Source organism: Carassius auratus, unplaced genomic scaffold (genome assembly GCF_003368295.1).
Source record: "Carassius auratus strain Wakin unplaced genomic scaffold, ASM336829v1 scaf_tig00215624, whole genome shotgun sequence".
NCBI classification, from domain to species: Eukaryota; Metazoa; Chordata; class Actinopteri; order Cypriniformes; family Cyprinidae; genus Carassius; species Carassius auratus.
In genome coordinates, this window is record NW_020528165.1 from 43,117 (window position 1) to 54,821 (window position 11,705).

At 41.6% G+C, this 11,705-nt stretch overlaps 1 protein-coding gene across 1 annotated transcript; it reads left to right on the forward strand.

Moving 5' to 3' along the window:
* The first annotated feature begins 10,292 nt into the window (after window positions 1-10,292).
* LOC113095097 (uncharacterized) lies at window positions 10,293-11,321 on the forward strand. The gene is made up of 2 exons (XM_026260706.1): window positions 10,293-10,885; window positions 10,923-11,321. Exons 1-2 carry the CDS (start codon window positions 10,643-10,645, stop codon window positions 11,319-11,321), a joined length of 642 nt encoding a protein of 213 aa, XP_026116491.1. The 5' UTR covers window positions 10,293-10,642.
* The last annotated feature ends 384 nt before the right edge of the window (window positions 11,322-11,705 follow it).

Consider the following 11,705-nt stretch of genomic DNA (forward strand, 5'->3'; position numbering starts at 1 on the left):
GAGTAGGTCTGTCCTGATCGGTATCTCCCACGGAGAGCCGTCGAGGAGCGAGACTAGATCTGAGAACCATATTCGGCCCGCCAGAACGGGGCTACTAACAACAGACGGACCCTGTCCTGGCGTACTCTCGCCAGAACTCCCGGGAGCAGAGCGATAGGGGGAAATGCGTACAGACGAAGCCTTGGCCAGGTCTGTACCATAGCGTCCAGTCCCAGAGGAGCTGGATGAACTAGAGAGAACCAGAGGGGAAATTGCGATGTCTCCTGAGTCGCAAAGAGGTCCACCTGGGCTGTTCCAAACACTCTCCATATCTGCTTCACCACCTCGCGGTGAAGCATCCATTCCCCGGGCCTCGGCCCCTGCCTCGACAGTATGTCTGCTCCCACATTCAATCTCCCAGGAATATACACTGCTCTGATCGAGAGGAGTTTGCCCTGGGACCAGAGAAGGACCTGGTGTGCCAGCTTGTACAAGGGGCGTGAACGCAGACCCCCCTGGTGATTGATATAAGAGACCACTGATGTGTTGTCGGTGTGCACCAACACATGGTGACCTCTCAAGTCTGGGAGGAAATATTTTAATGCTCGATAGACTGCTAGCATTTCTAGGCAATTGATGTGCCATGTCAGATGGTGACCACTCCACAGACTGCGGGGAGGGTGGCCACTCATGACCACACCCCAACCGGTGAGGGACGCGTCTGTCGCTAGCGTTACATGGCGACAAGGAGCTCCCAGTACCGGGCCCTGATTCAAGAACCAAGGTTTCTTCCACATGTCTAAGGCACGAAGGCATCGCCGCGTGACCTTGATAACTCGAAGTGGATTTCCCCTCGGGAAAAAATCCTTGGACTTGAGCCACCACTGTAGGGGTCTCATGTGCAGCAGGCCAAAAGGTATCACGTTGGACGCAGCTGCCATCAGCCCTAAAAATCTCTGGAATTGTTTGACAGTGAGTGACTGGCCTTCTTTGACTCTCTCGACTGATGTGAGGATCGACTCGATCTGAGCAGGAGACAGATGTGCCTGCATCGTGGTCGAATCCCACACTACGCCTAGATAGGTGGTTCTCTGAACTGGAGAAAGTACACTTTTCTTGGCATTTAGTCTCAAACCCAGCTCCCCCATGTGTGCGAGACCGACATCTCGATGTCGAACCGCCATCTGCTCTGATTGAGCTAGGATCAACCAATCGTCGATATAATTTAGAAAACGGATGCCCTGCATACGGAGGGATACCAGAGCCGCATCTACACATTTCGTGAACGTGCGGGGTGAGAGTGCAAGGCCGAAGGGAAGTACTTCATAAGCTTTGCCCCAGAAAGCGAACCTCAGAAACTTCCTGTGTTGTGGAAGGATGGTTATGTGGAAGTATGCGTCTTTGTGATCTATTGTGACAAACCAGTCCTCGGATCTGATTTGAGCTACAACCTTCTTGATAGTGAGCTTTTTGAACTTAAGTGGCATAACTGAGTGGTTCAGGTGACGTAAGTCTAAGATCGGACGATAGAGGTGGCGAATCCCCAGCAACAGTCTCCACATCGACCTCCTTGGAGGAAGAGAGGTGAAGAGCTGATCCCTCACCCTGGGGGGAAGAAACCGACGAGCGTGCTTCTGAACCCAGGGTTTGGGCGCCTGATCTGGCAGATGAGGAAGGAGATAAGGACTGGCCCATCTCCATTCCCTCTGACAGATCCACCTGCGAACCCCATGAGTGCAGCAGCTGTTCTTCCTCGGCAGAAGCGGGGCCAGCAACGCGAGGAACGCTGGTGAAGGCTCCCTCCTCCAAGAGAGCCCTCCGGGATCGAAGCGTCCGCATTGGCAATCGCTCGCATTGCGGACAAATCAAGACCTAAACTTGTGGCGGTGATGACGTCAGTAAAGTTTTGAAGGTACTTTCAAAAGTAATGTAAAATAATATTCTTAATATCATTAACGCCATTTTTACCTTGGAAGAATTACATTTGGTTTTAAAGTACATTTCAAACCTGTGGGAAGCACTGATGTAATTTTGTAAATATACAGGTCCATCTCAATAAATTAGAATGTCATGGAAAAGTTCATTTATTTCAGTAATTCAACTCAAATTGTGAAACTCGTGTAATAAATTAATTCATTGCACACAGAATGAAGTATTTTAAATCTTTGGTTCTTTTAATTGCAATGATTTGGGCTCAGATTTAACAAATTAGATAAAGGTTATATGCCAATCAGCTAATCAACTTTAAACACCTGCAAATGTTTCCTGAGCCTTCAAAATGTTCTCTCAGTCTGGTTCACTAGGCTACACAATCATGGGGAAGACTGCTGATCTGACAGTTGTCCAGAAGACAATCATTGACACCCTTCACAAGGATGGTAAGCCACAAACATTCATTGCCAAAGAAGCATGTTAACAGAAAGTTGAGTCGAGGGAAAAGTGTGGAAGAAAAAGATGCACAACCAACCGAGAGAACCACAGCCTTATGAGGATTGTCAAACAAAATTAATTCAAGAATGTGAGTGAACTTCACAAGGAATGGACTGAGGCTGGTTTCAAGGCATACAGACGTGTCAAGGAATTTCCTGAACCACAGAAAATGTCAGAGGCATCTTACCTGGGCTAAGGAGAAGAAGAACTGGACTGTTGCCATTGGCAAAAGCACCAAAAGTTGGTTGAATGACCATGGTGTTGGTGTGCTTGACTGGCCAGCAAACTCACCAGACCTGAACTCCTAGAGAATCTATGGGGTATTGTCAAGAGGAAAATGAGAAGCAAGAGACCAAAAAATTAGTTGAAGGCCACTGTCAAAGAAATCTGGGCTTTCATGCCACCTTAGCAGTGCCACAAACTGATCACCTCCATGCCATGCAGAATTGAGGCAGTAATTAAAGCAAAAGGAGCCCCTACCAAGTACTGAGTACATGTACAGTAAAAGGCTAACAGTTCACTTCATTTAGTTATTTATTTATTTAATTGGTTTTATGCAGTAATTTGTTGAGATAGTGATTTGGTGGGTTTTTGTTAAATGTGAGCCAAAATCACCACAATTAGAAGAACCAAAGACTTAAACTACTTCTGTGTGCACTGAATTTATTTTAGTTTCACAATTAGAGTTGAATTACTGAAATAAATGAACTTCTCCTCGACGTTCTAATTTATTGAGATGCACCTGTAGTAGCCTAATGTATTTTTTGGTCATCGAGTGACCTCTGGTGGCAGGATGGAGAAGACACCAATTTTATTATTTTATTTCAAGTAGGGGTAGGTGCAGCCTGGAGCAATGGGCGTGCCAAAAGGTTTCTCGTTGGTGAAACGAAAGGTAGGGGGCATGCCAAAAGGTAATGGAAAGCTTGCTGTAAAAAAAAAATAAATGAAAAGGTAGCCATAAATTCAACATGTATCCGGCTGGAAAATTCTCCTATTACCAGCGCCACAAAAATGGTCTACTATGTGACAGAAAACAAATAATGTGTGATTTTTAACAATATTTGAATTTATTGACATTTATCTTTATTACACTATTACATTTAATTGCATACTAATATTATGTATTATTATATGGATTGTAAATTATGCAAAATTACAGCATATAATGGTAGAGTTCTCCTTTGTTATATACGTAGTGCCTCTCTCAGTGGATGGAACACACATTTTACTAATACTGTAAAATATATATATAGCCTGAATAATATATGTCAAATAATGTTCTTAGTCTTTTCTTCCTTTGGGAAAGAATTACAGCCAGAAACTACAATAACTTACTATGAATTAAATGGAAAATTAAATTAAATACAATTAATTGTGTATAAATACAAAATACATAAACGCGTGACTTTTAATTATAAACATTACTTTGAAATGTCTATATTGCGTGCTGATCCTTCAGATGAGAAAATATACATTTTTACAACCGTCTAAAACATATTATATAAAGGTCATAAAGTAGACATTGCCATAATTCATCAACTCGGGTTCATAAGCAATCGCCTGGCATAAATGTGCACTATTCATTCATCGAGAATCACTTTGAGGCAATCTGATCTAAGCGCTGTTTGGCCTGTTGAACGAGCAACAGCGCCGCCTTGTGACACTGCAACGTAAAGTTCTCTCTTTTTTAGTTAATAAAAGCATTTTAAGTTTAATAATCGAAAGGCTGTATCAAGATTTGTGTTTTTCAATCCCCAAAATATAAGATGAATTAAAAAGATAAGGTGCTTGTTTTACCATTGCAAATACTGAATAATTTTTATGACAGTAACCAGGAGGGATTTTGCTTTATTGACACATGTATACTCCTTAATAACCCTCTGGAGTCCATTAACGCATATATGCGTTTTGAGTCATTTTCTCCAGATAACCCCGAAAAGAACTTAAATTACACTCTCAGTTTTAATCGTACAGATAAGAGCAATACATCAATCGAATCTGTAAAGGGTCTACTTTTTTGGATACAGACATACTAACAAAACACCTTTGTGCACTTATAAAAAAAAGTTAACAAACAAGGTATGCTGTCTGCAGCCTTTGTGTGCTCTGATCTTCATTTACAAACACGTCATTAAAATGAACTGTAACTCCGTGAATACTCAACGAAGAGATATGAGAGCGATATCTATAGAAAGCCTGAAATGTCTACTTTTAAACTAAACAAGTAATCCATATGAAAACAACGCGATGTCTATTTTTCATGTCTCCATTCATTATATCTAATGTGACCACGCCCCCGCGCTTAACGCGCTATTCAGATTCAAACTGAAGCGCGCGGTTTGAATACGTGTGACGGACTGAAAATATTACAGTGAAAGATAAAAGTACTGAGTAATAATAGGTAACCCAAAACTAGTATTCTTTTTCTCTCTTTCTTCAGTTCAAGTATTTAAAAGAGTCTAAAAAGTTATTCTAAATGCTACACAGAATTAACTGTATTCTGATTGAGGCCTGTAGGTGGCGCATTGCACTAGAGTGATGAGGAATGACGTTAGGGTCAAAAGGGCAAAGTCATTAAAAGAAAGCGCCAAAACGCTGCAGACACTAATGTGTGTTTTCTCATCATTTTATACAGGTATGTAAAATGTTTGTATGGATCAATATCGATCAATTGTGACACTTGAGACATTCATAAATGCTTTAAGACTCTGTTTGTTCAGTTTAACTGATTGTGAGTGTTCAAATGATTATTTTATTTGTAATTCCGTCGATGCAATCTCCAGATGAGTAAACAGTCTAAATTCATGAAGCTTATAGATGATGGTATGTGTAAGAGGTTTGAAACAATTATACAACAACAACTATATTTCATGTGTAATCTTGATAGATTTTCCAGGTTGAGCTGTATAATGGGTTGTATTGTGTTTACTCACACCATTTTGTTATGGGCAAAAGTGAAATTCAAAATGTTGTTTTTCTCTAAAAATATACACTAGTAAGTGTTTAAAAACATATCTACATTAGTGGAGACTGTTAATCATTATTGATTGGTTATTCCATCGGAGTTATTCTGTCTGTTTCATAGAAAGTATTCTGATTTCTCTTTGTTTAGAACTTTAATATATATATATAAAATGAATAAAGTGAAACGTTAAAGTGTTGAGTGAAAACGGTGTGATGTTACAAGACAAGACACATGTAAAGTTGTATCCAGATGTTTATTAAAGCTGCTCAAAAGTGTAAAATAGAAGAGAAATGGTCAAATGTATTACACTAGCTGACTTAATGGACATACATTTAAATGCTGTGAGTTAAATTGTATGCATGACCTGTTATGAGTTATACTTACCTGTTACCTGAAAAGGTTTTTTTTTAAAAAGGGCAAAGTCATTAAAAAAAAGCGCCAAAACGCTGCAGACACTAATGTGTGTTTTCTCATCATTTTATACAGTTACCATATCTCATCCTTCTTTGTTGAGACCGGTAACATACGCCCACACAGAAGAAAAAGCAGCCAGACTGTTCTTCGAGTTTTTATTTTATTTTACTGTTTGCTTCGCGATGAGAGGAATAAGACATAAATCACTCATGCAGCTCATTATGCAGGGCTTTGTCTTCTCAGGTGTAAATCACAATGATATTCATGATAGTTGACGCCTACTCGCATATGACTTTTACCAACAAAAAGTGTCTTAGAAAATTTAAATCAATATATTGTTTTCTGTGAATGAGTAAACAAGATGATTTTCACATAATTTAGAAAGAAAAATTCTAGGCTACAAGCTCCAGTTCTCAACAGTCCCGGGAACCAATGTTATGTATGTGTTTTATGGCTTTATTCATATGTTTTAACGTTTTTAGTTTTTCACTAACCATGCATAACACTAACATAACACCGGTCTCGAGTCCCACGTAGGAGATGGAAGGATATAGAACTGGAGCGACGACCGTGAAGGACGAGAGAGGACCAGGCCTGGGCCATTATTTTATGTTTGCTTTTTATTTATGCGCACCAGTCATCCGTGAGGGGCTGGTGCGCTGTTTTGTGTTTATTTGTGATTATTAAAGTTTCATTTTGATTGTGCGCCGGTTCCCGCCTCCTTCTTCCCGACGATTATGGAGTTAATATTATTACAGTGGCCAAAAATGAAAGATTAAGTGAATATTTGATTTAAATGTTTGGTCAGTATAGCCTAAACAAGGATTTGATTGTCCTGTAAGTGTTACAGCAGCAATAACATGGCATTTGGCTCCCTTTGCAGGCATTTGTAATAAGATGTTCATTGTTTATTTTGTATTTACCTACATTATGTATTTTAATAAATTTTAACAGTGTTATTATTAACCAACCATTATTGCCTCATTGCTTTTGATAGAATGCATTTTAAGTCATTTTAAAGGCTATTGATGGCTTAGGTCTGTTTTTATAGCAACAACAACAACAAAAAATATTACAGTATATTAATACTTCTTTGTAAATTATTATTTGAAGTAACAAAACCATGGTTAATTTGAAGTTACCATGGCTACAAGAACGATGATTTGTGGTGTTATTGTTAAAAACCATGGGTAATTTTCGTAAGGGAACCTGAAAAAAAATAAAATAAGAACTTCACAGGAATGTGCCTGAAAGTGATAAACGGGCCTTGTTTTATAATTAATAATTGGCCTAAACGATTTAGAATTTATTTTAATATATATTAAAAATGTGTAAGATGTGCATTGCTGACATAAATGAACACATTACAATTGTTTTATGACTGTAAGTCTTTCTCCTGAAATGATATTGAGCTTCAAATTTGTGTTTGAGCCCATGTCAAAAAGGAGCATAATATGATTTACAGTATGATTTACAAACATTCAATTCAATTGTGCATTAAAGCTGACATCTAGATGAACAATTACAGTTGTTTTTATGACTCTAAGTAATTCTCCAAAAATGCTACTGACGTTAGAAAAGTGTATACCAATATCGCATGTAACTTTAGAGACGGTCCCTAAATTTGAGACTCTCGAACGTCCAAGCTCAAGCAAACTTCATGCTTTTTTTTATTTTTTATATATAGTCTTCTTTTCTCTGCGCCCGATTGTTGATGGCCTTTACCCGGGCATAGATGTGAATGCATCAATTATGAACATCAAGCCGCAAACATGAGGTGCGAGCGGTCACAAGCGAGGATGGGAGAATGGCGCACGTTTTTTTTTTTTTTTTTTGAGCAACTGGGAAGTTGCCCCCTCTGGGAGTTAGTACCCTACGCAGACTGCGTACTCTGTAGGATCCTCGGAAGCCAGTATTTCGAGGATGCTACGTTATCGACATCCGAAGAATATCCCATACACAGGAAAGAATGGATGCATATGTGTATCCTTCGCACTCTCAAATCACCCACAATCCTATGCGCGCAGCTTTGCTATCTAACGTAAGTTCAAAAATTAAAAAATGTCGCACGTTAACGTAGTCGGAGCGTTAACGGTTTTTATTTACATTACCAAACATTTGTTATAACTGTAGTAAATATAAGTAAAGTTTGACGTTTAAATGCCAGTACAAATTACTACCGTATTGATATTGTAAATTATACAAATACAAATGGTTAACTGAACCGGACCTGTCATTTAACAATTGGTTGCATCAACGGCATTTCTTTTATAAATAACTAGTTAAGTTGTCCAAAGTAACTTAATGATACCATTCACAGTTTTTCGAACGGACCTTTTCACTGATGTAATGACGCAATTACGTGCACTTGCTAGCCTGTTCCATTTACGTGTTTTCCGTATGCTAAAGAGGAGTCTCACCTAGCCTCTGAAGGAAGTGACTTGGAAGGATCAGTCCTACCAAGAAAGTATCCTTGACATTGAGAAACACCTTGTGTATACACAAATCCGCCGCGAACTCATGGGCGTCGCCATCTTGCCTGCCGCCATTACTGCGTGCCTGCGAAGTGTGACGGTGTGACACTTGCCGGTGCCCTTTAATGACATTTCAATGAAAGCAGATCCTGCTCATTAAAGAAAATGTCTGGTGAAAGGGAACATTGGATAGATGATGTCAGGCAGTGGCTAATACTTACTGATAAAGGTAATTTATTGACAAGATAATGTAATAATGTAAAAATATGTAATGTAATGTAATTAAGAAGTGACCAAACGCTGACATTACTAGCTGTGTTACTAATATGTTCACAAGCTTCACAAGTTTCAAATATTTATTAGGCCATCCTTAAAAATATTCTTGTTTGCCAATAACCCGACCGACCCTGTCAATCTAGGATCAACCCAATTAATACATTTTTCCCCCTTTTAGTCCGACCGACTTGCCGATTGTAATTGCGTTAAGACCCACAGATTTGTTTTACTCTTCAAACAACTAATACAAATGCAATAAAATGTGAGACACAAGCAATTTATGCTTTTCACACACTCTCGCACCACACATCCATTTTCTCACACATAGAAAAATCACGAAGCAAAGAGGACATGGAGACACTCAGCTCTCAGGTTCTGTCAATTTTATTACGAAATTCAAACAATAAATACTCCGCTCGACCAGGAACTCTGTGTAATCCGTATGGCCGTAAACATGGGCAGTCAATGTGCAACAAAGGTTTGTGAATTTCACAAACAGTTTTATTCCAGGCCTGTAGTTTTGTGCTGTTGTTAAAACAGCCAACCACACAACACACTCTTCCCGGTGTTCTGTCGATTTGTCCTACACTGTCAGATTTTCCTACCTCCCACTAAAACAGTGGGTAGTACAATTCGACAATAAAAAATAGTACTGTAAAGTTATGGTTTATTAAAGTCATTAAATATAGTTATTTAGCATGAGAAAAAGGACAGGATATTGATGTGCACATGCGCAATTAACCCGGGTAGGAAAATCTGATGGGTAGGATAAAATGTCAGGAAATCGGCATCAGTGGACAGCAAATATGTACAAAAAAACTAAATAAAAATAACTTTTCGTTCAGTTATCGTGCTACAGCCACCTATGGGACCAACACGCTACTTCTGCTACTTCCTAAGCCACTGCCTTGATGACCCTTTGCATCAGCCACACCGTCTCTCCAGACACGATGGCCGACTCTACGCCTGTGTCTCCAGACAAGATGGCAGACTCTACGCCTGTGTCTCCAGACAAGATGGCCGCCAGCCCAGCACCACTGCACAAGATGGCCAACAACCCAGAGCCACTGCATAATATGACAGCCACAATTGATCTTTCAGAGTCAAGTTAGGTCCCTGTTGATCTTCCAGGGTCAAGTCGGGTCCCCGTGGACTTTCCAGGGTCAAGTCAGGTCTCTGTGGACTTTCCAGGGGTCAAGTCAGGTCCCCATGGACTTTCCAAGGGTCAAGTCAGGTCCCCGTGGACTTTCCAGGGGTCAAGTCAGGTCCCCGTGGATTTTCCAGGGTCAAGTTGGTCCCTGTGGACTTTCCAGGGTCAAGTCAGATCCCAGTGGACTTTCCAGGGGTCAAGTCAGGTCCCCGTGGACTTTCCAGGGGTCAAGTCCGGTCTCTGTGGACTTTCCAGGGGTCAAGTCAGGTCCCCTTGGATTTTCCAGGGTCAAGTCCGTCCCTGTGGAATTTCCAGGGTCAAGTCAGATCCCAGTGGACTTTCCAGGGGTCAAGTCAGGTCCCCGTGGACTTTCCAGGGGTCAAGTCAGGTCCCCGTGGACTTTCCAGAGTCAAGTCAGGTCCCCGTGGACTTTCCAGAGTCAATCAGGTTCCTGTCGACTTTCCAGAGTCAAGTCAGGTCCCCGTTGATCAGGTCCCCATTGATTTCCCAGAGTCTAGTCAAGTCACTGCTGACCGTCCAGAGTCAGGTCAAGTCACTGCTGACTGTCCAGAGTCAGGTCAAGTCACCATTAACACCCATGAGTCAAGTAAAACCACAGTTAAACTTAATGAGTCAAGTCAAATCACCATTGATCTCTGTGAACAAGGTCAAGTCACAGTTGATCTTTATGATCCCAGTCAAATCACTACCATTCTTCCAGAACTTCATCACATCTCAGTAGATCTTCCAGAGCTTTGTCATACCACAACAGATCATCCAGAGTCTTGTCACATCTCAGCTGAACTGCCAGAGCCTCATCACATCCTGTCTGTTGTACCCAGCAATGTTCTCTCAGCCTGTTGTATTGCTGTAAAGGAGACTGTTACTGCCGCAGAACCTTCGGAGGCGTCAGTAGTATCATTCCATGAACTTTCGTTGTGTCTTGTCACAGCTATGGAGGCCGCCTATGAACTCACCGCCTGCCGTCATGGCCATGGAGACCATCTACCATCTCATCATGGTCACGGAGGACGCCTGTTCACCTGTTCATGTTCTCTGTTTCAGTCCTACCTGATGAAACTTTCTATCCTGTGCCATCGACTCCACTGTGGTGGTCCTCTGATCCGCCCTGTTGGGCTTCTGTCCCGTCTGCTTGGCTGTGGTGGTCCTCTGCTCCGCCCTGTTGGGCTTCTGTCCCGTCTGCTTGGCTGTGGTGGTCCTCTGGTTTCTGTCACGTCTGCTTGGCTGTAGTGGTCCTCTGCACCGCCCTGGTGGGCTTCTGTCCCATCTCCTTGGCTGTGGTGGGCGTCTGCTCCACCCTGGTGGGCTTCTGTCCCGTCTGCTCAACTGTGGTGGTCATCTGCTCCGCCTTGGTGGGCTCCAGTTCCACCTGCTCCACCCTGGTTTCCTGATCTGCTGGCTTCGCCCTGGCCCCCTGAACTGTCTGATCCACCCTGGCTACCTGCTAAGCCATCACTCCCTGTCCCTGTTCCCCTCCATGAACCTAGCCCCCCCATCCCTCCCCCTGATCCTCCACCATTCCACCCCCCCTCCCCTTCCTGGTCTCTTTGTTTTGTTTTTGTTGTTCTTTCAGAGGAGCATCTGGAAGCTGCTCCTTGGGTGGTGGGGGTAGTGTCACAGAGTCTGGTTTTTGTATCCCTGGGTGTCCACCAGAGGTCTCATGTCCCCATATTGTCACCCAACTTCATCCCACTTTTGCACCTGTCTATATATACCCTGTTTGTTTGTGTCATTGTTATGGAGTCCTTGTTTAATGTCATCACTTTTCGTGTTCCCTGGCTTATGTCGTGGTTCTTGTTTAGGACTGCTTATCTGGATTTTGACCTTTGCCTGGCTGGATTTATGATTTTGGATTATACCAATAAACACTGCGATTTAATCACCTGTTTGTGTGACACTGATGCACTTGGTGATATTTGGATTCTCAGATAACATGACTTCAAAAATCTCATTGTCTTATGGACATCTTATTGCAAACAAGCTAATACTTAAGTTT